Source organism: Coregonus clupeaformis, chromosome 12 (genome assembly GCF_020615455.1).
Source record: "Coregonus clupeaformis isolate EN_2021a chromosome 12, ASM2061545v1, whole genome shotgun sequence".
NCBI lineage: Eukaryota > Metazoa > Chordata > Actinopteri > Salmoniformes > Salmonidae > Coregonus > Coregonus clupeaformis.
This window is the reverse complement of record NC_059203.1, coordinates 8,218,045-8,245,325: the sequence shown is the minus strand read 5'-3', so window position 1 is coordinate 8,245,325 and position 27,281 is coordinate 8,218,045. Positions and strand designations below refer to the sequence as shown.

The 27,281-nt window shown below is 44.2% G+C and overlaps 1 protein-coding gene and 1 long non-coding RNA gene across 3 annotated transcripts in view; both read left to right on the top strand.

The window, feature by feature from the left end:
- The window catches only part of LOC121577761 (receptor-type tyrosine-protein phosphatase gamma-like), a 283,598-nt gene that overhangs the window by 167,390 nt on the left and 88,927 nt on the right, over positions 1–27,281 (top strand). For both annotated transcript variants that reach the window (XM_045223696.1, XM_045223695.1), the window contains exon 3: positions 14,751–14,933. In XM_045223696.1, coding sequence (XP_045079631.1) covers positions 14,751–14,933 — 183 coding nt within the window. The remainder of the gene's footprint in view (positions 1–14,750; positions 14,934–27,281) is intronic.
- Positions 17,110–19,016, top strand: LOC121577762. The gene is made up of 3 exons (XR_006002676.2): positions 17,110–17,410; positions 17,959–18,057; positions 18,316–19,016. It is a non-coding gene; the product is annotated as an uncharacterized LOC121577762 (long non-coding RNA).

Sequence of the window (27,281 nt, the reverse complement as noted above, 5' to 3'; positions counted from 1 at the left end):
TTACATTTACTGTAGTCATTCATTGTTTAGTTTTGTTTCTGTGGTTCATCCCAACCCAGATATAGAAAATGTACAGTACATTATGAGGTGGTTGAGAAGTTTCAGCTACAAGTGAGTCCTTGAGCAAAGGGATGACGAGGAGCTTTTAGTCAATGTGACCAGCTCTCCTTTGAGCAGGTGATGGTTGGTAAATGGAGGCGTTGATAAGTGTTAGAGTGATGCTTTCCTTCCTATAAACCACATGTTCAACCTTGATCATTCAGTTCTTGAATGATAAGGGTAGGCCATTCACACATCCCGATGTAACACGTGTGTTGTGATCACACCCTGAGCGGGGTGAAATTTGTCACATGCTCGCTGACCTTGAGTTAAACCAGTTTGATACATGCTTTTTCATACACTACATTGATGCTTTTACATTGATGCTGTTTTGCATTTAGCAAACCTGTCCTTGTTGTTGTCACATCCTGTTATTCTGCCTAGACACACACACACACACACACACACACACACACACACACACACACACACACACACACACTCTGACACTTGACACATTAGTGATCAACCAACTATCAATAGAAAAATGTAGGAGGCGAGGACACACAGTATATCCCTTTTCTTGAACAGGCACAGTGTTCCCTGTCTCTGTATTCTGAATGGCTTTCACGCCTCAGAGAAGGTGAAGAGAAGGTGTGCGTTTGTGTGTGTGTTGGGGGAGTGAGTTCTTCCTCTATTCAGCAGGCTGCCATGGTGTCTGGGATCCTGTCATCACTGCTAGAAGTGCCAGGCAGAAAATTAATTAAGTGGGTTCTGCTGATGGGGAGAGCAGGGGCTATGGCGGCACTAACCGGGCCATCAGCCCCTGTTTCAGGGCCCACGCTGGAAAGGAAAGGCCTAGCCACTCTGGCCTGACGGGCACATAATGAAGGTGTCTGCTCCCCTCTTACCAAGCCTGACTCATTAAATGGATTTTCTCTACAGGGTCAGAAAGAGACTTAAAATAGTCCATTTAGCCAGCAGGGACAGAGCCAGGCCGAACAGGGAACAGGAAGGGCAGGAAGGCCTCCTCACCCCAAGAAGACCCCATTGTCCACCTCCCATCTCTTCCACCTCATATCATCTCTCTCTCTATGTATTTCTCAATGGACATTAAAACAGTCTTACTTACAGTACTAAATCATTTGCACAGACCTTTAGAGCATAGTTCTAAAGTTCTAAGTCTTCAACATCTTTTATGTATGATTTTCATTTCATTAATGTATGGTTTCATTTCATGATACTCATAGATAATCTTAAATACACCCACCCTTCAAGGAGGAGAAGTGAAACTTCAAAGACCAAAGCTACAGACGTGGAAGATTAGCAGGGTTCACTCTCTCTTCCCAATCCCTTCTGAGGGGGAAACCTGGAAAGTGACAAGAACATTACATTTGAGCTTTATAATTCGGAGGCTGGTGCCGAGGCAGTCTTGTCAAAGTCAGGACTGTGAGGGAATTGTCATGCAAGAGAGGTGAATTTGATGGGAATTGGCAGGCAGATTATGGATGTAGCATTTGGGGTCCTGGCACAGGCGTGTTGTGTCCACTTGACGGCCGGCCTGCTGCTATTGTGTGTCAGATCTCTCCGCCGGATTGACTGACATCACAAAAGCCCAAGACGCTTTTTACCTGACAGTCAAGCTTCATTTGTAGTTTAAATACCTCCTCCGTTGTCTCCCTCTCTCGCTGTCTTGTTCTAACTTGCTGTCTCTCTCTTTCTTTCTTCCTTTTTTTCTTTACCTCTCTTCATCACATCTCTTTCGCTTTCATTGTTTCATCGTTTCCTAATCCCGGGAGACGTCAGTAAAGTGTGCCAAGTGCATTAAGGATGTGTCTGTTTTATAAGAGTAGAATATGCAACATGGTGTCAGACTGTATTCTGGAGCACATACGTAGTGCAGGGACACCACAGTGTACAGAGGGACTTCACAATACACATCACATCCCCATTTCTCAAGGGCCTCACTCTAGTGTCTTAATCAAGCCGGTTGCACTTGAGAAGCGTGCAGGCTCTGACATGGCAGATCAAAGGGCAGGGAGGAATTGATTTTGATGCGTCTTTACAGCTTCAAAATAAAAGCCCTTGTAATGAGCCGTGTTTATTGGCAGCATGCTATAAGAGTATCCCCCAGGAACCATGTAGAGTGGGAAGGAGGTATTTAATGTGACACCACCCCATCATCCACAGGAACCATGTAGAGAAGGGAGGGGGGAGCTGCTTATATGCAACACCACCCGTCCCTAGGAATTACGTGGAGGAGGAAGGAGGTATTTAACACAGCACTCCCACTTAGCCCCCCACTGGGCGTTCATCGTGGTATTTCATGCTACGTGAACTGCAGTCCCATAGAGACACAATAGGATCACATGATCAGCATGCACACTTGGGCACTCAGCTCTCAGCTCTCTCTCTCTATCACTCCAGACCATCAAACACCCACATTGGATAGCTAGATTTATGGAGTTCCATGTTTTGATCTGAGTTTCACACAGTGGGGGGAATTTAATCCATGAAAAATGTACTGCAGTATGATGCAGAAAGTGAGGCAGAGGAGAGGGAAGAGAAAGAGGTGTGAGCTAACATTCTCCAAGACCTCAGTCAGCACAAGCCCAGTGCTCCAATGGTTTGCAAATCAAACAGGGACACCACAGCGTAAGCAGGCATTAGTGGCCACGAGAGAGAAAGAGAGAGACAGACAGACATACAGAGAAAAAAAGACAAAGACAGGGATGAAGACAGACAGACAGAGAGACAAAGAAACATGGAACATAGAGAGAGAACAAAAACACAAAGGTAAAACAGTGCATTCACCAGGTCTCTGCTTAGGCCCGGTGTCTGTCTGGCACGTCACTCTGGGCTGGCTGCGTAGACGTAGAGGCTGAGGCTGCTGCCTGAGAACAATACTAACTGTGGTGCGAGGGAGAAATGTTGGAGCTGATAAATGGTGTTTGTGACTTCAACGTGATTGCTGGAGCTGCCTGCACTGTTCTGTGCTGCCTCTACTACTGACTCCCTCTCCTCTTGCCCCGGGCCCAGCACCGGTCAGAGGTCCTACTCACTGGAGCACAGATCACACCGCAGCCGGCCTTTTGTTCTCTCTCTCTCTTCCTCTCCTTCCCTCGTGCTCTGACTCTCCTCAGTACATTTATCTCATTACAGTCGTGGTATCTCCAGTGGCGTTTACAATGAAGTGTTAATCTCTCCTCTCATCAATCTTGGAGGCTCAGGAGTGCCGAGTCGCTCCCCCGAAAATGATGACTGGCACTTTTACTTGTTTGGAGAAATAAGTGTGGGGCTAAATTGAATTTTAATGGATTGTGCATCCCCAGTGAAAGGTGCAATCCATTATTTGATGATTGTAATGTTGTTTGCTGCTCATGTTGATTTATGGTATGTATAGCATGACAGGCCAAAGGTTGCTGAGAATGGGAAGGAAGCTGCGTTGTGTTGATAAAGTTTTTAAGTATGGCACAGAGGAGGGCTGTGCTCAGGGCTCTGGGTAGGGGAGCGACTGCGCTACAGTGGTGGTTCTTTCTGTGTCTTGTATGAGCAAACAATAATTATCCTTTCCACCAGCATTGCAGAAACACAGTTAATTGAATATGATATGTTTATTCCTTTGATACAACAATATTAGTCCCTCCAAGGCACAAAGAGGTAGGAGTAAATAACGAATGACAGTTAGATCATTTATGTTCCCTGCTCCTCTGTAGTGGATGTTGTCTGTTATGTGTCTCTCTTAAATCTGTTTCTACTGCTCTCTCTCTGTCTCTCATATCCTCCCTTAGGATCCGCCATCTGCTGATGATAAAATATGGAACCTGTCAAGAGCAGAAATGTTGGGAATAAGTTAGCCAGATTGTCAGGACTGGAATATGTCATCATAAGCCATCTGCAACATTAGTTTAGAGGCACAATAGGTTTTACAGTCAAGTATTACATGAACCTTTCAAGACTTTAGTTTGCTGTGAATGTGCAACGTGACGTGCAATTAGGTTGGGGATAAGACAACATTTCAGAGTCTTTATAGCTCAACCCATTGCATGTTGTTGGAGTATTGCATCAGAACAGTTCAGCTTTATCTCATTTAGTACATGTGTCTGCTTGATGTAATAGGATTTTTTTCACTTTTGAGGAATAATTATAATGGGAGGTTTGAGGATGGAGATCAATCAAGCCTTGTAGGTAGTAGTCGTGTTATCCCAGGAGAGCGTTCGCCAGGAACTGAAAATCAATAAAGGCCGTTTTAGGGGCGGTCTCACTGGGCTCATTCATCACCTCTCAATCTGCCATCGTACCTCCAAACAAATCCACAAAGGAGCCATCGCTACTCAGGGAATGACTTCACATGTGGGGGGTGGACATCACAGGAACCTTAAAGAGCTGGTGTTGAAAAAAGGACTTGGTGATTTGTGGTCTTTGGATGCATTACGATGTCAGCTGTCTTCAGTTTCTGTATTACTTTATGAAATGTATAATATTTATATAATACCCTATAGGAGTCAGGAGTAGATCAGGTCAGCCATATCATAATGACCTTAGCCCTTTGTGATATGGAAATCATACTGTGGTTAATGAACTGTCCCGTTTCTATAATTAACACAGTGACTCATAACCCACCTGCCCTGCCAAGGTATGTGAGACAATGACCGTCTCACAGCCACCCACAGCGTGCCATACGAGCAGAGGTCACAGTTAGTAAAGGAGAGGACGATCGACTTTCAGAACCGCAAAACTTTCATGGCGTCAAGCGAAGAACAACAGCAGTAATAGAAACTGTGGCTTAACGTGCTCATCCCCTGCCTTAGCAGGCAGATGGAAGGCAGGGGCTGCCCTTGAATGTATTATTTGTGCCATCAATAAAGAACCCAGCGTAGTGGGGGAGAGAAAAACAACAGGCTGCTTTCACCATGTCTGTCAGAAAAACACTGCCGGCCACCTCAGAATATAAAGCAATACGGACATTTTTTTACATTTTAGTCATTTAACAGACGCTCTTATCCAGAGCGACTTACAGGAGCAATTAGGGTTAAGTGCCTTGCTCAAGGGCACATCGACAGATTTTTCACCTAGTCAGCTCGGGGATTAGAACCAGCGACCTTTTGGTTACTGCGACAACGCTCTTAACCACTAATCTACCTGCCGCCCCAGACAGAGGTGGAGGGGGGCTGGACCAAACGGAATGACTCTGGAATCTAAAGCAGCTTGTATCTTTTAATTAAAATCACTCAATCAATGGGGATCTGAGTTGGAGCCATCCCCCATATTACTGTCTGTCTGTCTGGAGTGGAGGCTGTAGGGTCTGCTGTAATTTTGGGCTGCAGTTGGAGGAGAGGGCCAGCAGCGCTCCCCTGGGAGGGAACTTGAACAGTCCCAATGAAAGAGGCAGAGGGGAGCCAATCAGCCATGACTGCTGCACTACCCTTACCCCTCTCCTCTAAACTCCTCTTCTCCCTCCCCCTCCCCCTCTCCCTTCCAACCGACAACAGATACAGGGAGCTGAAGAGACGAGGCATATTTAAACTGATATCTGCACTGGTTGAAAATGGGTCTGTCTGTGTGTGTGCGTGGATGGGTGGGTGTTGCAGTGTGTGGAGGAGGCTTAGGAGGACCTTCTCAGTAGGGAGGCTGAGAGGAAAGCAGGTGAGAGAGAGAGAGAGAGAGAGAGAGAGAGAGAGAGAGAGAGAGAGAGAGAGAGAGAGAGAGAGAGAGAGAGAGAGAGAGAGAGAGAGAGAGAGAGAGAGAGAGAGAGAGAGAGAGAGAGAGAGAGAGAGAGAGAGAGAGAGAGAGAGAGAGAGAGAGAGAGAGAGAGAGAGAGAGAGAGAGAGAGAGAGAGAGAGAGAGAGAGAGAGAGAGAGAGAGGTGTGAGTGTCATTTCATAACAGATGAGCCATTACATCTAATGCCTGTATCCTTTTATCCCTGCACCGGGGAAGGGGCCTTTTGTCAGCCCCATCTCTCAGGGATATGGAGGCACACCAAATGTGTGGAATTTAGAGAGCCCTCTGAAAGTAACACATTGCACAGTGTCACATTGCAGGGATAACAGCACAGCAGAGTCTGGTTGTCAGGAGATTTGTGGTTGCCATGGCGAACGCCTAACTTGTTAAAGGCAAGAGAGAGAGAGAAAGAGGGGCTATATGGCAAATGAATAGATGCCAATAGGAGCCAATTAACCCTCCCGTTGTCCTAGGGTCAAAATGACCCGCCACTGTGTTGAACCAACTTTATTTAATTTTTATATTTTGGGGATCATTTGTGAGAAGGAGGCAGTGAGACTTTAAAGAAAGTATCACTGCCTCCTTCTCACAAATGATCCAAAAAATATAAAAATTAAATAAAGTTGGTTCAACACAGTGGCGGGTCATTTTGACCCTAGGACAACGGGAGGGTTAAGCCAATAAATGAGCCTTCCACAACCCAGCCACTCTCTGACAATGTCCACTCACACCAGAAAACCTTTAGTACTCTATATGACAACAAAGAACAACCAACTGTTAAACCAGTGTCTTCATTTGAGGTCTTTACAGTATATTTTAGTAGCCACAATTGTGATGTGATGTTCTTATCCTCTGGTATTGTGGTGGCAGTGAGGAAATAACTTTGAACTTGGAAACTGTCCCTTTTTTCTGTTGTTGCAGAAGATGAGATCTTGCCACAGGCACTCTATTGCTGGATATCTTTATTTCCCTCTTCCCTTTCTGATTCTTCTTGCTTCTCCCCCCTCCTCTAACTTGGTTAAATCTCTTTGAAGTATTGCTAGAATTAGATTTTTCCTTTTTCGCTCAAGGGGCTTTCATTATCTTTTATTTATCACAAGAAAAGAAAAGGATGGGACAATGGAACAATTCAGAAACAATAACACATATAGCAAATAGAAATGCAATCACTGGCAAGGTCAAATGATTATGATCTGTTGCCATGGAAATTGCAAATCTTGCCATTTTGCTTTGACAATGTACACCATCACTACTGTTTCATCACATGTGCTGCAGTCTCACACACACACACACACACACACACACACACACACACACACACACACACACACACACACACACACACACACACACACACACACACACAGAGAGTTCATATTTTGGGAGCAGGTGTTGTCAGGCAGGCAGGAAGGTCAACAGATACTGCTGGGCTAGGTGAATACAGATCACAGGTACCCAGAGTGCTGGCCTACAGTAGCTGTCTGCTGGCTGTGTGATGTCAGGAAGTGCCCTTTTGCTCTTTGACCTTTCTCCCATCATCCCTCTCAGACAGGAGGCTCTGGAGAGGAAGGATGTCCATTTTTTCCATCTCGTATAAAAGACATGGACCCTCCATGCCAAGCAGTGGACTTTAAATCAGGCCTGGACCTAAAGAACTTACAGACATTTTTGGGGCAATAGCTGGTTCTTCTAAATATTTAAAAATCAAGACCAATAATGAATAGTTCAAAGTAACAAGTAAAATCAAACCAAAATAATATGTGCCTGTTATCACACTTTCATTTTAGCTTGATATATATTTAATCAATTAAATGGATTAACATAAATAAACAACAGAATCGCAACACACAAATTAAAACTCAAAAGCCTGGACTCTCAATCACTGAGAGCATGCCTAATTAAAAGCAATAAATTAGCTTATGAAAAGCAACCTCAAAACAAATCCACGTTAGTCCTCTATCAGCCAGACCAGGCAGGCGAACAGTGACCTTCACTGTCATCATCACCATAGCTGTCATTACTGTTGTTGTCATCATCATCACTATAGCTGTCATTACTGTTGTTGTCATCATCATCACCATAGCTGTCATTACTGTTGTTGTCATCATCATCACCATAGCTGTCATTACTGTTGTTGTCATCATCATCATAATCATCATTGTCTACATCTACAGCAACACTATTGCTGTTCTCACCAACCGCTAGCACCATTATCACAGTGATTTGCTTGGCACTCGTCACTGCTCACGATTGTAGCTAAAAAAAGACCAAACGAAACTAGCGGTTTGTGAATAAATTATGTATTCATTTGCAAGCCTGATTTGGCTCCATTCATCTCTGGTTGTTCTAAGTGAAGGAATATGGAGATGGTGAAACAAGCCCAGCTTCAAACACAATGACAGGAAGCTTAAGAAGATAAATGGCATCTTTCGTCTCAGTCAAAGCACAAAGTCTACCGTGGAGGAGAATATGTTACATCAACTTAATGACTCTAGTCACCTGAAGAAAGGAGCGCAGAAACACAAGAATAACATCACTAACTGCTCTCATTCTGTTCACATTCATTGACTATTGTTCCCACTGCTGAGCTAGAGAAAGAGGATATTCTAGGGGCGGAGGCGTAAGGCAAGACCCTCACTTCTATTCCACATTTATTGGCATAACACATTTAGTAGCCTATATTCCTGTTTACACAGCACAATTGCCTTAGATTGCCTGGTAATATATATAAAATGCAGTGATATCATTATTCATGCTGTGCTGATAAGGGTTTAGGAGACAGTGGTGTAGTGGAGATGAGTGAAACGAGTTCTGTTTGGCCTCAGTGTGTGTTACTCTGTTTTTCCCAGAGAGACATACAGTATATCCACTCAAAATGACATGATTGGTTGGACTGGATGGGGAAGGATGGGGTGAAAATAGCATTGTGTGAGGGAAGTGTGACCTTTTCCCATATAATCGGTGTGTGTGTGTGTGTGTTTGTTTGTTTTAGTCTATTTTTTGTAGGAGTATCTTTCTGTGTGACTGTTTTTCAATCTGTTCATGCTCAGTTGAATGGTCAGATAGGATTAACGTGTGCATTGATGGAGTGGTGAGAATGGGGGAAGTGTGAAATCAGTTTCTATTGTCTCTCTGCACATGTGTGTACACTCTATAAGTCTATGTTTATTCATGTGTGGCTGTATTCTGGGGGTATACAGTGTATTGGGTTTTGTGTTTGGGTATGTGTGAGGATGTGTACTGTATGTTATATTGTGTGTATTGTGGCCATAAGGGTGTTTGATGCGGAGCAGAGCGGGGGACAGCTATGAAATAGACTGTGACAGCATCCTCACATGCTTAAGGGGCCTGTCAGGGACCCTCTAGCACTGTGGATGCAGCACTGCTCTCCACACACACACACACACACACACACAGACACACATGACATCTCTAATTAAGGCTGAGTGGCGGGACAGCCCAGCAGACATCCCGTTTTCCCCCCATATGTCCACGGGTCTGACTAACACATCCCACTGTCTGGGAATAGTCCCTGTACCCAAGGTGAGAGGAGTCAGTGTGTGAGCAGCTAGAGGGATGGATGAGGGCTGTTTATGCTGTCTAGGGAAATAGCTTTAGCCGATTCGGCTACGTTTTATTCCTGAATGTATGACTCCCATTGTAAAAGCATAATGTGAATTTAATAACCCAAGGACAACCGTCAATGATAATGATAGTTTTCTCTGAGATGTGTAATGGAGGTCGAGAGGCATGGTGGTGAGAAAGTGGTGTGCAGCCGCCTGCACATAATCTGTTGACGTAATAAGTATTTCACCGGCACTGCTTTAATAGAATGATTTAGAAATTCCAGAGCATGTTTTTTTGGGATGTCAACATTATGTTGTTAATTTCCCAGTTGACTCACCTATACACGGTCATGTTTTATTTCATTGTCATCACCTAATCATTGTATGCTGCTGTAATTCCCTTCACTAGTTTATTAAAGCCTCATTCCAGAAAGCTGGGAACTGTCAGGTCTTTTTGACACCTCATTGTATGTGATGGCCACAAGGCATGTTTTACTAACTAGATTGACCCAATCCGATAACAACAATCCATTAACCACGGCAACAACCTCTAATGCCACCACTGACAACAACATTCTCCACCTCTCCCTCATTGGGGCAGCAGTGGCTCTTTTGTCCCACAGTGTACCCTATATCTACATTAGAGTACATCACTGAGTTCCTTAGTGCTTGGGAACAAGAAGAATTGGGCAACAAAAGCATCTTTCTCTGCACCAGAACATTCCACTCAGAGAGCCAGGGCCTAATATATCAAATAAATCCAGACATGCTGCCATATCTAACGGTTGCTATCCTTCCCCTCTTAGGACCCGCACCGCACAACATGTCTCTCTATCTCTCTCTCTCTCTCTCTCTCTCTCTCTCTCTCTCTCTCTCTCTCTCTCTCTCTCTCTCTCTCTCTAAAGTTTCTCTGCCACATCCACATACCACTTCAAATGAACCTTGTGTAATTGGTTACAGTGGTAGCCATTGTAATCGGTGTTGCTGGAGAGGGTACAGTAGGCTGTGTATTTTCCTCTTTCCTCCAGGTGTAGAGGATTTGAGAGGGGCTTCTCTCGTGCTGGCTGCACTGGGAGATTACATATAATACCTTGACTGACTCAATTGGGCCTTTCCTGGCAAGGCACAGATCACTGATGAAGACAGCTTGTCTGTCGAAACGTTGGTTATTAGGTTATTAAATTATTGCATCTGAGCTCCTAGAGTGTGCGGCTCTCCTTTTCTTTTTCAAGAGATCACTGAAATACCAGCAGACTTCTCATAGCATTGATTTCTGCCATTTCCCACTAATCTTGATGGAATCATGGCCCTAGGAGAGGACCATAGAGCTTCCTGAAATAGGTGCCTGAAAAACGGGTGGGAGTTTGAAGTGTGGCGCCTTGTGCTCCAATGTTATTTCTACAAAATGATTTTTCTGCATAACATCCTTTTGTGCTTTGTTCTGTTCCTTGGAGAATGGCATATTTTTCTCCAAAGGCAAATTCCCCCTAAGGTGTGTTTGCTTTTGTGTAACAATGCTGTCTTTGGGCAAACGTTTGATAATTGTGCTCTTTAAGCAGCCTCACACAATTATGGTTTTGTTTATGCAGACAATTGGAATATGGCAGTTTTTTAATATGAAATGAACAAGGTCGCGAGCGCTGAGGCTGTTGAAGAAATCGCTCTTAATTGACTGAAAACCTCAAGTCCCTGGAGGGTGAAAGCACCATAAAGGTGTATTTATGGTATTCATAATTCGCTGAAATAAAATGTGCATGCTCTCCAGAGAATCACAGACAAATGGCCATGAAAAATGCATGAAACATTAGAAATCTAAAACCCTCTCCCTGTTGACCTGAATATATGATTATGCATGTCGCAAGGCGTTGTTTGTTCTGATGATGTTTCTGCCTTGTGCCTGGTTGTCAGGGAGATCAGTATGTATTACCCCTCCACACTGTGAGTGTGATATACAGTGTTCATATTTATAGGAAACAGGGAAAATCACTCTTCTAGGGCCAATATGGCCCTCTTGTGATTCAGGTGGGTTCCTCTCCTCTGCCTTCTCTGATTCTTCCTTCATCCCTCCATCCTCTCTCTCTCTTATGGTGACTGTAGTTTGTCAGATATATTGGCCTCCTATCTCTCCCAAGCCTAGTCAATTATTTTCTGTGATTCTCAATCCATTCCTTTGTCAATAACATAACCTACAAGGCTTAACTGTCACCAGAGAGATAGAAGTAGAGTACAAACCCCTTTGAAGTCCAGTTAGAGAACATTTTAAGATGCACAATGCAGAAATCGCTCATCCATTTCCTGGTTGCAGAAATTCTAATAGTTTGCCTACTTTCAGTTTGTGACAAAACAAGCAAGTATAGTTTAGAGAATCGTTGTACCATCTAAACCGCTGTGAAATATATTTTCCAAAACCAAAAAGATTGCATTTTCAGCTGTTTGAAGCCAAAACTTAAGAACGGGAAGCATAGAAATAATGCACATAGAACAGATGTACCGCTTCTTAGACTTGCTTTCAAGGAGAATGACAGATCTATAACACGCATTTCTATGTGAATTTGGTCGGGTCGCCCAAAAGTTACATATTGCAGCTTTAAGTGAAAATAGTGAAATTGCGCGCTATCCATCTCTGGGAGGTGGAGGTCAGAGGGGAATGCAATGTTGAGGTGACACCTGATGTCATGCTGATGGTTTTAGTTCCTAGCCGCATTAAAGCAATGACTAATGGCTTCATACCAGCTCTCCACTGCATTCATTACCATCCACGGCTGCCTGGATCCATACCCTGCGCTCTCCTATATGAAACCCAGACCTCTCAAATCAATACACCCAAGGCTAGGATAGGGGGCAGGAGAAGAGGATGCTTTCTAATTCAATGAAATAGACATTACCAAACGCTCTGGATGCGCGCAGGGCATGAGTAATCATAGACAAATTCATTTTAGAACCCCGGTAGCCCAGATTATGCTTTCAATTAGGGGTGCACTTTAGCCCAAGTGTTTATGCTGTGGATATAGGGTGTAGCAGGAGTGGGCGGAGTGAGAGGGAGTGGGCCCTGCCTTCTCCTTTCTTCCATTCTTAGGACAGAGGGCAGACAGAGGGCAGCCAGAGGGGGGACTAAAGTCACCAATAATTGAGCTAAAATGAGTTTAATATAGAAAAAAGTATTCCCACTAATTAAAAAAAGAGGTGATCATGTCTCATGGTAATCAAGTTATGAAATGATTGTTATTTTCAAATACAATCTCTTTTTGGGCTTAGTTGTGGTCAATTTGCAGTTTAAATGTTCCGGCCCCGCGGCCATCCGCTCTGACAAAAATCGGCCCACGGCTAAATCTAGTTGCCTACCAGTGCTGTAGAGAGAGGACAGGAGGACATACTACAGTGGAAAGTCAATAGAACTCAAGGTTAGGACACAATGAAGCATATCTATTGGAGATAAGAATATGATAAAATACTGTACTGTATGCCCGTTTTCAATCAAATGCGTGTTGTGCAGTTGTAATCAGTGTACAAGGATAAATGATTGATTTCTAAGTTCCTTGTATAATAAATGAAACTAGACATCCCATGCAATCTGAGTTTGTGTTTAGAGATAGGAACAGAGAGAGATGTTGTTTCTCATCGTGATAACACTGATATTTTGCTAATGCTTCCAATTATTATGTACATTAATATTATGTAGTTATTAATATCTAAAGTAGTTCTGAATTTGAAATCAATTAAGTGAAATGTTTATGGGTATGAGCCGGGGTGCTGTTGTATACACTGAATCAGTTGAATGATATTGTACTGTATATTGATATGTTGTTGGGATATGTATGCCTTTGTTGAATGTGTTTTTATAGTGTGTTATCCACAACCAAATTAATTCCCATTCACTGGATACTAAATAATCACTTGATTTCACTTGGCTGGTCTGGTGTTTTATGGTTGGATGGCTATGGAAGACTTACTGTGCCCCACACTGAGGAGACCAGGCCTGCTGTGGGGAGAGGAGAGGAACTATCTATATTCTCCATCCTCCACTGTTTCCATGGCATTGACCCTGTCCTCTCCCTCTCTCTCTCTCTCTCTCTCTCTCCCTCCCTCCATTTCTGTCCTTCTCTCTGTTTGTTTTATCTGAGGGAGGTGGCAGCAGAATGGTGACATCCGGCCTGCTCCTCTCCCTCTCTTGACTCTGTTCTACATGGAGGTGTCTGGTCTCGCCCCGGACCTTGCCACTCAGCTAAGAGTTTGGGGTTTCATCTCTGAGCACACTGCCCTCACATCTACATTTGTTAGGAGGTGTAGCTTTGTTTACTTTATGATAAAACTACCACAGGCACACGTTTGAGTGTGTCAAGAACTGCAATGCTGCTGGGTTTTTCACACTCAGCAGTTTCCTGTGTGTATCAAGAATAGTCCACCACCCAAAGTCAACATGGGCCAGCATCCCAGTGGAACACTTTCGACACCTTGTAGTCCATGCCCTGACAAATTGTTCTGAGGGCAAAAAGAGGGGGGGGCATAGACCTTGCTTTGTGCACAGGGGCATTGTCATGCTGAAACAGGCGAGGGCCTTCCGCAAACTGTTACCACAAAGTTGGAAGTACAGAATTGTCTAGAACTTCATTGTATGCTGTAGCGTTAAGATTTCCCTTCACTGGAACTAAGGGGCCTAGCCCAAACCATGAAAAACAGTCCCAGACCATTATTCCTCCTCCACCAAACTTTACAGTTGGCTCTACACAATGGGGCAGGTAGCGTTCTCCTGGCATCCGCCAAACACAGATTAGTCCGTCGGACTGCCAGATGGTGAAGCGTGAATCATCACTACAGGGAATGCGTTTCCACTGCTCCAGAGTCCAATGGCGGTGAGCTTTACACCACTCCAGCCGACACTTGGCATTGCGCATGGTGATCTTAGGCTTGTGTGCGGCTGCTCGGCCATGGAAACTCATTTCATGAACAGTTCTTGTGCTGACGTTGCTTCCAGAGGCAGTTTAGAACTCGGTAGTGAGTGTTGCAACCGAGGACAGACGATTTTTACGTGCTACGAACTTCAGCACTCGGCAGTCCCATTCTGTGAGCTTGTGTGGCCTATCACTTCGTGGCTGAGCCATTGTTGCTCCTAGACGTTTCCACTTCACAATAACAACACTTACAGTTGACTGGGGCAGCTGTAGCAGGGCAGACATTTGACAAACTGACTTGTTGGAAAGGTGGCATCCTATGACGGTGCCACGTTTAATGTCACTGAGCTCTTCAGTAAGGCCATTCTACTGCCAATGTTTATCTATGGAGATTGCATGGCTGTGTGCTCGATTTTATACACCTGTCAGTAACTGGTGTGGCTGAAATAGCCGAATCCACTAATTTGAGGAGGTGTCCACATACTTTTGTACATATAGTGTATATATTGTTTTGTTTCTTTCTTCTGGTCTAGGTACGTACGGGCCAGAAGAGGGCTGGTCATCAGCCTACCCAGAATGCAGACAGAGGAACCAGTCACCAATCAACATCGTAGACCAGGACATCAAGGTGTCCATGGAGTATCAGGAGCTCACTCTGGATGGATTTGATACAGATTCCTCCAACAAGACCTCAATGAAGAACACTGGTAAAACAGGTGAGATTCACCGTACCCCTGTCTGTTTACCCCCTCCCTCCATTCATTATGTAGATATACAGGTAACTGCCAAAAAGTGTTCAATTGGGTTGAGATAAAGTGTTCAATTGAGTTGAGATCTGGTGACTGAGACACACACACAAACACACACACACACACTTTAAACCCCATATTCTCCTTTGAGACCCCTGTTTCAAAGTCACTGAGATCTCTTCTTCTAGCCATGGTAGCCAAAATAATGGGCAACTGGGCTTTTATATACAGTGGGGAAAAAACGTATTTAGTCAGCCAACAATTGTGCAAGTTCTCCCACTTAAAAAGATGAGAGAGGCCTGTAATTTTCATCATAGGTACACGTCAACTATGACAGACAAATTGAGAATTTTTTTTCCAGAAAATCACATTGTAGGAGTTTTAATGAATTTATTTGCAAATTATGGTGGAAAATAAGTATTTGGTCACCTACAAACAAGCAAGATTTCTGGCTCTCACAGACCTGTAACTTCTTCTTTAAGAGGCTCCTCTGTCCTCCACTCTTTACCTGTATTAATGGCACCTGTTTGAACTTGTTATCAGTATAAAAGACACCTGTCCACAACCTCAAACAGTCACACTCCAAACTCCACTATGGCCAAGACCAAAGAGCTGTCAAAGGACACCAGAAACAAAATTGTAGACCTGCACCAGGCTGGGAAGACTGAATCTGCAATAGGTAAGCAGCTTGGTTTGAAGAAATCAACTGTGGGAGCAATTATTAGGAAATGGAAGACATACAAGACCACTGATAATCTCCCTCGATCTGGGGCGCCACGCAAGATCTCACCCCGTGGGGTCAAAATGATCACAAGAACGGTGAGCAAAAATCCCAGAACCACACGGGAGGACCTAGTGAATGACCTGCAGAGAGCTGGGACCAAAGTAACAAAGCCTACCATCAGTAACACACTACGCCGCCAGGGACTCAAATCCTGCAGTGCAAGACGTGTCCCCCTGCTTAAGCCAGTACATGTCCAGGCCCGTCTGAAGTTTGCTAGAGTGCATTTGGATGATCCAGAAGAGGATTGGGAGAATGTCATATGTATTATATATAACTTTTTGGTAAAAACTCAACTCATCGTGTTTGGAGGACAAAGAATGCTGAGTTGCATCAAAAGAACACCATACCTACTGTGAAGCATGGGGGTGGAAACATCATGCTTTGGGGCTGTTTTTCTGCAAAGGGACCAGGACGACTGATCTGTGTAAAGGAAAGAATGAATGGGGCCATGTATCGTGAGATTTTGAGTGAAAACCTCCTTCCATCAGCAAGGGCATTGAAGATGAAACGTGGCTGGGTCTTTCAGCATGACAATGATCCTAAACACACCGCCCGGGGAACGAAGGAGTGGCTTCGTAGGAAGCATTTCAAGGTCCTGGAGTGGCCTAGCCAGTCTCCAGATCTCAACCCCATAGAAAATCTTTGGAGGGAGTTGAAAGTCCGTGTTGCCCAGCGACAGCCCCAAAACATCACTGCTCTAGAGGAGATCTGAATGGAGGAATGGGCCAAAATACCAGCAACAGTGTGTGAAAACCTTGTGAAGACTTACAGAAAACGTTTGACCTGTGTCATTGCCAACAAAGGGTATATAACAAAGTATTGAGAAACTTTTGTAATTGACCAAATACTTATTTTCCACCATAATTTGCAAATAAATTCATTAAACATCCTACAATGTGATTTTCTGGATAATTTTTTCTCATTTTGTCTGTCATAGTTGACGTGTACCTATGATGAAAATTACAGGCCTCTCTCATCTTTTTAAGTGGGAGAACTTGCACAATTGGTGGCTGGCTAAATACTTTTTTCCCCCACTGTACATGAGCATGATGGGATGTTAATTGCTTAATTAACTCAGGAACCACACCTGTGTGGAAGCACCTGCTTTTAATATACTTTGTATCCCTCATTTACTCGTGTTTATTTTATTTTTGGCAGTTACCTGTATGTACAGTCTGAACATATTATGACCAACCTATTCCTAGTATTACATCAGAGTACATTAAAGGAGCATTATGTATAATTTTTTTTTGCATTATGATGTCATAAAATGTCTATAATATACCTGCAGTAATAGTGGAATGATAGTTTTTAAAATAAATATTTTTAAAAAATGCTTTGGGCCCTTACAAAATTGCATTAAGATTTTCAGTTTTCCGATCGTTCAACAAAAGCCGGTATGGCTCTTTGTCAGCGTCACTCTGAGGGGTGGTCATCTTCTTCCGAGCGCAATCAACAATGGCAGATTTCTTAGGCAAGCATCCAGCCCACCGGTTGCGCATACAGGTGCCAAAAAAAAAGTTTAGCCAAGCAACTAAATGATAAGGCTTGGTGGGAAAACCAGAGTAAATATAGGTAACCATTTTTATCGCTGGAGAGAAGTTATGGCCCTAAAAGGGCTGAAGTCTAATGCAGAGATGGCCTGTTTTCTGCTTGGCAGGTAACGTTACCAAGATGTGGCGCCAGCTAGCTAGCTAATGTTAGCTGTGATGTTTGTGAATGGAGAATCCGGGTTAGCTTTAGACTATCCAAATTATCTGGCTGTCTTGATAAATAACTAAGGTGTACATGGTATTTATGATCTAAAACCAGTCAGGATATTGACATAAGCATGTGTGTTTTTGAGAGCCATGATCATTTAGAACCTACTTACATTTTGCATTGGCGGCTAGCTAACGTTTCATGTGCATTTCTCTGTTTGAGAGTGATAGAACTGTAATGGCGCTCGACTGTAACATTAGCAGCTGTAATGGTGCTCGGCAGTATAGTTGCCTCACCTTTTTGAGACTTCCAAGTGACTAACGTTGTTACTGAAACAATATTAGCTAGCTAGCTAACATTATATAGCTTGGTAGAGACTTGACAAGCAAGCGCACAAGCTAGGTTTTGTGACATACATTAGCAAGCTAGCTAGCTAGATATAATTTGACATACGTGATATAATAATTGGACATGCGCAAAATACATATATAATTTATCATCTTCTAGCTGTGAAAAGGCCCCACCACAATCCACTCCAAGGAAAGTGTTACCTCTGCCTGCTTAATTAAGCATTGGAGTGGCATTCAGCACCACACTGTCAGATAGGTGAGAACACATGCTTAATTTCAATAGGAGAATAGCTAGATAACTTTTTCCTGTTCCATTCAATGATGGCTATTGGGTAGCGTGAACTTTCTTGTGTGTGCATCATTTATGGTTGGTTTCTCTGTTTTTGTGTCCCTCTCTTTGTGCCTGCCTTCTTTGAGTAGCCTATGTGGGGGTGTATATCTGGTACTGTCATGTCTCTCTCTCTAGTATTCAACACTATATGCTTGGAGTATAACTGACTGTCTTTTTCTGAAGGGGGGATGAGTTTCTGGAGGGGCGTGAAGTGGTTGAGCTAGATGGGAGCACCATGGAGGCAACAGAAGGCGTAAACAGGCTACACAGAAGTTATTTTTTTCGTTAGCTATTCCGAGACATTATCACCCTATATGTGTATTGCCAATGTTGTACAGATCTTATTCAGTAATTATTCTTTTTTTTGTTATGTTCTATCACTTCTATTTGGCCTGATGAATATGAGCATCTCTAAAGACCCCTGCTGCTGGACCTCTCTTAAGACCCCTCTGAAGCCTCCACTATCAAGCAACTAGGAGACCTCCCTGCCTCCCTCCCAGTCCCAACCCCAAAACTGATGCAGCACTTTCTCCATGTACCAGGCCACACACACAGACTGATGACAGGAACATACACATGGACAGCTTAAGCTCTATGGCTGGCTGGTATAGTGAAGGAATGGGATGAAATGAGCATTGATCTAAAAATCCTTATGCTGTACAGAGGGCTTACAGTGCCAGACCATTTTCATAGGTTTACTTTGCTCTGTAAACATGGCCTTACTTTTGAGAGTACATTACTTCATTAAAGGCCCACCGTCATCACATGATCACCCCATTCAATTTGCCAAGCAGCTCCTCCTAAACGGCTCACATGAGGTCATTTGAATGGGGAGATGATTAGACGACAGTGAGCCTTTAAACAGTTAGTTCAGTTTAAATCTATAGAGGTCTTTAGACAGCTAGAGCCATTGATCCACCTATGCTGCTATGTCTTACCCAGACCACCTGTCAGCCATAGCTCTATTAAAATATTCCTCTACTCCTCCCATCCTTGTGTTCATGGGGCTCTACCTGCCTCTAGGGCTGTATATTATTTCTGGGCTGACACACACAAATATTTTATTAATTGTTAGGTGACAAGTGACACAAGGTTCTGGATCAAAGGTGTTTTTGATCTGGTTATATTCTGAGTTTCTGTTTTAGCCATTTATCAGTTGACCATTTTTCCTTGGTACCTAAGGGTTAACTTGTGTTTGATCATGTTCACATTGCATCTGAAGTCCTTCAAGCTGGAATCAGCGAGTCGTCGGCGATCCCCAGGACGCACCTCTTCTTTTGTTATTTAATTTTGAACGAAACCCAACACTTACCTCTTTTTCTCACTTCTTCTCTTTTCGGGTCGAGTTGATATAGATCCAATACTAATGATGATGATGCTTGTTCAGTAGAACATTTCTGAAAACGTTGTCCCTGCTACCACATCTGTTTATCTGTTTATAGGTCTCCCGAGTGGCGCAGTGGTCTAAGGCACTGCATCGCAGTGCTAGCTGTGCCACTAGAGATCCTGGTTCGAATCCAGGCTCTGTCGTAGCCGGCCGCGACCGGGAGACCCATGGGGCGGCGCACAATTGGCTCAGCGTTGTCCAGGGTAGGGGAGGGAATGGCCGGCAGGGATGTAGCTCAGTTGGTAGAGCATGGCGTTTGCAACGCCAGGGTTGTGGGTTCGATTCCCATGGGGGGGCCAGTATAAAAAATGATGAATGCACTAACTGTAAGTCGCTCTGGATAAGAGCGTCTGCCAAATGACTAAAATGTAAAAATGTAAAAAAATATCTACAACTAGTTAGCAGCTGACTACTCTGCTGTTTACATTCTAGCTCTCTCGCGCACGCTCATGCACGCTCCCTCTCATGCCCAAGCGCTCTCTCTCCCACTCACAACCATAGATTGTATATATAAACAACACAAGAAGCGGGGGGAAGCCTGGGGTTATGGACGACACGCTGATTACCACTTTAAATATGTAATTGAGTTCATTTGTCCAGGGGTAGTTATGTGTTTTATATCCCAGTTGAAAACTCCTCTGGAATATCGGTACCATAACCTAATGGTTTCACGCCACTGTCTTATTTCACTGTCTTATGTCTTATTTCAAATCAAATCAAATCAAATGTTATTTGTCACGTGCCAAATACAACAGGTGTAGACCTTACAGTGAAATGCTTACTTACAAGCCCTTAACCAACAATGCAGTTTTAAGAAAGAATACAAAAAAAATCACACAAAAATACAATATAAAATAATAGGAAATAAAAGAAACAAATAATTAAAGAGCAGCAGTAAAAATAAGAAGGATATATACAGTGGGTACCAGTACCGAGTCAATGTGCGGGGGCACAAAATAGTCAAGGTAATTGAGGTAATATATACATGTAGGTAGAGTTATTAAAGTGACTGTGCGTAGATAATAAACAGAGAGTAGCAGCAGCTTAAAGGGGGGTAATGCAAATAGTCTGGGTAGCCATTTGATTAGATGTTCAGGAGTCTTATGGCTTGGGGGTAGAAGCTGTTTAGAAGCCTCTTGGACCTAGACTTGGCACTCCGGTACCGCTTGCCGTGCGGTAGGAGAGAGAACAGTCTATGACTAGGGTGGCTGGAGTCTTTGACATATTTTACGGCCTTCCTCTGACACCGCCTGGTATAGAGTTCCTGGATGGCAGGAAGCTTGGCCCCAGTGATGTACTGGGCCGTACGCACTACCCTCTGTAGTGCCTTGCGGTCGGAGGCCGAGCAATTGCCATACCAGGCAGTGATGCAACCAGTCAGGATGCCCTTGATGGTGCAGCTGTAGAACCTTTTGAGGATCTGAGGACCCACGCCAAATCTTTTCAGTCTCCTTAGAGGGAATAGGTTTTGTCGTGCCCTCTTCACGACTGTCTTGGTGTGCTTGGACCATGTTAGTTTGTTGGTGATGTGGACACCAAGGAACTTGAAGCTCTCAACCTGCTCCACTACAGCCCTGTCGATGAGAATGGGGGCATGCTCGGTCCTCTTCTTTTTCCTGTAATCCACAATCATCTCCTTTGTCTTGATCACGTTGAGGGAGAGGTTGTTGTCCTGGTACCACACGGCCAGGTCTCTGACCTCCTCCCTATAGGCTGTCTTGTCATTGTCGGTGATCAGGCCTACCACTGTTGTATCATCTGCAAACTTAATGATGGTGTTGGAGTCGTGCCTGGCCATGCAGTCATGAGTTAACAGGGAGTACAGGAGGGGACTGAGCACGCACCCCTGAGGGTCCCCCGTGTTGAGGATCAGCGTGGCGGATGTGTTGTTACCTACCCTTACCACCTGGGGGGAAGTCCAGGATCCAGTTGGAGAGGGAGGTGTTTAGTCCCAGGGTCCTTAGCTTAGTGATGAGCTTTGAGGGCACTATGGTGTTGAACGCTGAGCTGTAGTCAATGAATAGCATTCTCACATAGGTGTTCCTTTTGTCCAGGTGTGAAAGGGCAGTATGGAGCACAATAGAGATTGCATCATCTGTGGATATGTTGGGGCGGTATGCAAATTGGAGTGGGTCTAGGGTTTCTGGGATAATGACCAGCCTTTCAAAGCAATTCATGGAGGTAGCTCAGTTGGTAGAGCATGGCGTTTGCAACACCAGGGTTGTGGGTTCGATTCCCACGGGGGGCCAGTATGAAAATAAAAAAGAATAATGTATGCACTAACTGTAAGTCGCTCTGGATAAGAGCGTCTGCTAAATGACGTAAATGTAAATGTAATGTGAGTGCTACGGGTCAGTAGTCATTTAGGCAGGTTACCTTAATGTTCTTGGGCACAGGGACTATGGTGGTCTGCTTGAAACATGTTGGTATTACAGACTCAGACAGGGAGAGGTTGAAATGTCAGTGAAGACACTTGCCAGTTGGTCATCGCATGCTCGGAGTACACGTCCTGGTAATCCGTCTGGCCCTGCGGCCTTGTGAATGTTGACCTGTTTAAAGGTCTTACTCACATCAGCTACGGAGAGCGTGATCACACAGTCGTCCAGAACAGCAGATGCTCTCATTCATGTTTCAGTGTTACTTGCATCGAAGCGAGCATAGAAGTAATTTAGCTCGTCTGGTAGGCTCGTGTCACTGGGCAGCTCGCGGCTGTGCTTCCCTTTGTAGTCTGTAATAGTTTGCAAGCCCTGCCACATCCGACGAGCATCGGAGCAGATGTAGTACGATTCGATCTTAGTCCTGTGTTGACGCTTTGCTTGTTTGATGGTTCGTCGGAGGGCATAGTCCCGCTCCTTGAAAGCAGCAGCTCTACCCTTTAGCTCAGTGCAGATGTTGCCTGTAATCCATGGCTTCTGGTTGGGGTATGTACGTACAGTCACTGTGGGGACGACATCATCGAGGCACTTATTGATGAAGCCAGTGACTGATGTGGTGTACTCCTAATCCCGGAACATATTCCAGTCTGTGCTAGCAAAACAGTCCTGTAGCTTAGCATCTGCTTCATCTGACCACATTTTTATTGACCGAGTCACTGGTGCTTCCTACTTTAGTTTTTGCTTGTAAGCAGGAATCAGGAGGATAGAATTATGGTCAGATTTGCCAAATGGAGGGCGAGGGAGAGCTTTGTACGCGTCTCTGTGTGTGGAATAAAGGTGGTCTAGAGTTTTTTTTCCCTCTGGTTGCACATTTAACATGTTGGTAGAAATTAGGTAAAACAGATTTAAGTTTCCCTGCATTAAAGTCCCCGGCCACTAGGAGCGCCGCCTCTGGATGAGCGTTTTCCTGTTTGCTTATGGCCGTATACAGTTCATTGAGTGCAGTCTTAGTGCCAGCATTGGATTGTGTTGGTAAAAAGACAGTTATGAAAAATATAGATGAACACTCTCTTGGTAGATAGTGTGGTCCAAATAAAATAAAATAAAATAAAATTTTATTGGCCACATGCGCCAAATACAACAGGTGCAGACATTACAGTGAAATGCTTACTTACAGCCCTTAACCAACAGTGCATTTATTTTTAATAAAAAAGTAAAATAAAACAACAACAAAAAAGTGTTGAGAAAAAAAGTAGGGAGGCTATATATACAGGGAGGTACCGGTGCAGAGTCAATGTGCAGAGTCAACCGGCTAGTTGAGGTAGTTGAAGTAATATGTAAATGTGGGTAGAGTTATTAAAGTGACTATGGGTAGATAATAAACAGAGAGTAGCAGCAGCTTATCATGAGATACTCTACCTCAGGCGAGCAAAACCTCGAGACTTCCTTAGATATCATGCACCAGCTTTTGTTTACAAATATACATGGACCGCCACCCCTTGTCTTACCAGAGGCTGCTGTTCTATCCTGCCGATACAGTGTATAACCCGCCAGCTGTATGTTATTCATGTCTTCGTTCAGCCACGACTCGGTGAAACATAAGATATTACAGTTTTTAATGTCCCGTTGGTAGGATATTCGTGCCTGTAGTTCGTCCACTTTATTATCAAGCGATTGTAAGTTGGCCAATAGTATCGATGGCAAAGGCAGATTAGCCACTCGTCGCCGGCTCCTTACCAAGCACCCCAATCTCCTTCTGCGATATCTCATTTTATTTCTACTACGAATGACGTGGATGAGGGCCCTGTCGGATGTCTGGAGCAAATCCTTCTCGTCCGACTCATTAAATAAATATTATTTGTCCAGTTCAAGCTGTTCTGATGTCCAGAAGCTCTTTTCGGTCATAAGAGAGGGTAGCAGCAACATTATGTACAAAATAAGTTACAAACAATGTGAAAAAACACACAAAATAGCACGTTTGGTTAAGAGTCCATAAAACGGCAGCCAGCCCCTCCGGCACCATCTTCATATTTCACTGGAAATTACATTTACATTTACATTTTAGTCATTTAGCAGACGCTCTTATCCAGAGCGACTTACAGGAGCAATTAGGGTTAAGTGCCTTGCTCAAGGGCACATTTACGTCATTTAGCAGACGCTCTTATCCAGAGCGACTCACCAATTGGTGCGTTCACCCTATAGCCAGTGGGATGACCACTTTACAATTTTGGGGGGGGGATTACTTTATCAAGTGTCTCCTTGAATTGCAAGGCTTGGAGTAAGTTCTCATTTACCTGCATAGACCTGGCACAAGTCATTGGCATTAACTGTTGTTTTGAGGGTGAAATTCGAACCCTAGGATGGTCAAAATGGTAACCAATTTTCAATATAGACAAACATTGTCTAAAATGTGTAAAATTATACCTTTGAAATGATATATCCAGAAAAAACTAATATGCAAACAAACTATTGTAACATTATTTATTCAAGCAGACATTCAGTTGTATAAACAAATCAAACCTGACATTTTCCCATTTCAACTTTGTTGTGTCGGGAGAAAGTGCAGTGATGACACTTGAGAAATAAACTAACAACCTTTAGAATCTTCAATGTGACATAGTGTGCCCATGTAAGAAGGTTTATGATGTCCTAAAGATGCACCTGGCAGGTGTTTGTGTGTGGAGAATACAAACTGAGGGAGAGGTTGTGTTCTGTTCACAGCAAGTGACATGATGCCATACTAATGTCATGCCAATAACTGTCTGGCAACGGACACTCTTTGGGCGTAACACTAGTATGGCATCATGCACACGCTTTGAGAATCCTAGCGCCCAGGGTGGAACCCAGTGTACTGTGAATGGGGATCAGGGAAAGTGTCCCTGATTCTCCAAACACAGCAGCTGGGGATGACAACTCGGTTTCCTACACCAAGAGCATCATGCTACAACATCACAAACTGTCTGTAGGCAGCATGCCGGTACTCCTGGGCGTCATCTCCAGGCTCTGCTGCATGAGCCACTGCCAACACGTCAACCCTATACCGCCTGTGCAAAAGTAAATATCTGTTGTCTAGGCCGAAATGTGGCAGCTGGCTTACACAGAGGTCTGGTCCCTGACCGCAACACTTCCTCTCTCTGTATGTAGGCATCTCCCTGCCGTTGCCACAAGTGCACCAAGGTGCACTAGTTTCTATTGCAAATTGAACAAACTGGATCATGAATTATTCAAGAAAAAATACTTTATTTTTGTTAAATGTATAGGCATTTTTTAAACATAATACAAACCTGTGTGGCAGCCATTCTTTCACCTCGGAGAGCAAAAAGCCTCTCCTCATCCTCATTTCTGTCTCTCTGCTGCCTGCCTCTGCCTGTCAGTCCTCTGCCCCTGGCTCTCCCTCTAGCCCTGCCTCTACCTGTCCGTCCTCTAGCCCTGCCTCTGCTTGTCCGTCCTCTGCCCCTGGCTCTCCCTCTAGCCCTGCCTCTACCTGTCCGTCCTCTGCCCCTGGCTCTCCCTCTAGCCCTGCCTCTGCCTGTCCGTCCTCTGCCCCTAGCTCTCCCTCTAGCCCTGCCTCTGCTTGTCCGTCCTCTGCCCCTGGCTCTCCCTCTACCCCTGCCTCTTGCCCTGCTAGTCTGACTGCCATCAACATTTCCAACGCAACCTGTGTATACAATGAATGACGTTAGCTAGATGTTAGATGTCCTGCTATGTGAAATACTTTCTTACATACATTGGCTATTACAAAACAATTTGACAAGGTTGGAACATAGTGTCAAACTAACTTTGGTTTAGCAAACGTTAGCAAGGCTAGCAAGGGAACCGACAGAACACATCACAGAAAGTTGACAAATTGAAAGTACAACATTGCGATATGGTATTACAATACAAATACTTTTTGGAGTTGAACGTTATATTTCACCTCATCACTCGACATTCTGTGTGTCCAGTGGTTAGCTAGTAGACTCCTGCTGTACCTATACTTATGTAAACAAATCCACACGTTTTAGAACGAAAGGGTAGCGTGTGCAAATGGGGAGTGACTCTAGGCTTGTTAAGAAAGGGAGCGGGGGAGGGAAGGGGGAGGGTTGTTTGAAAATAGCCTGTTGTTGTAATTTGCCAAGCTTCCACAACATGGGAAAAAAATTGGGATATCGCCTTTAAAATCACACTTTATATATACATTCTAGTAGTTTAAAAGCAAGACATGTACAGCAGTCCAATACAATATTTGTGGCAGGAGTGGATTTGCACATTTAGGTGATGTCTCCATATTAGTGAATCTGTCATTGGTGCAGATGAAAACCTGAAAAAGCTGTTTTTGTACATCTGCATTCAGCTCTTATAGCATCTCATGGATGTTCGCTGTCTAAGACAGGTATTTTTCACAATTTCTATCTGTCACAAAGATGGATCGTCCTCTCTTTCTGCCTACAAATTTAGTTGAAATGTGGGAGCGGGGGCCACAGGTGGCTGGCGTCAATATTGACAGCAGTCACAACAAGGCCAACTGTCCTATTACAGGGTCTCTCTGCAGACCTGGGGAAACGAATGTCTTCAGTGTGATTTCTGTATTGCCAGATATTTGATTTTATGAATCTCTCTGGACACGATGTGTCATATATGAACTGGTGTTGTCCCTGGTCCATCTCTCCCAAATGGTGACCCCTAATGGACCCCTGTATCTGCTTTTAAAATTGTGGGCACATACGTACGCCTTGTATAACATGTAATCCCACTGTCTGTGAGTGATCTATTGTGTTCCTCTTAAACTGTTCTATCATATATTGAAGATATTTTTACCCATAAAGCTTGCCATATTTCTATCAAGGCTAACGCTGGTGTTATTTCCATCTCCCTCTCTAGTAGTGAGCGAGTGAATGGCCCATACACATTCCTCACTGTAGTGTAGTGGGGGGGTGAGTGAGTGAGTGAGTGAGTGAGTGAGTGAGTGAGTGAGTGAGTGAGGAGTGAGTGAATGGCTTGTTGTTGAGATGAAAGAGAGGCAGGTTCATCTGGTGAGGGACTGTACGTCTTCTCACCTGGGAATAGGCTGACTGGATCCCCCCCCCCCCCGAGCAGTTTATTAGCGTCCCTGTCATCACTCAGTGTTAGAGAGGAGACTTAAAGAGAGAGAGAGAGAGAAAGAGACTCCTCAGCTCACTCAGCATGAGAAATTCTGTCCCTGATCGTGTGGTGTTTTTCCGAGACTCTGATGGCCACAGCCGTCTCTTCCCAAGGCCACGGTGTGTTAAAGGATGAGGGCCACCCCTGAGCTGAGGCATGGTGGGGGAGCACCAGTGTAGTACAGGTTAGCACAGCGCGTTAGCGTAGCGTAGCAGCCCACCGAATCAAATAAAGTGCTAACACAAACAACAGCTGCGGAATGAAAT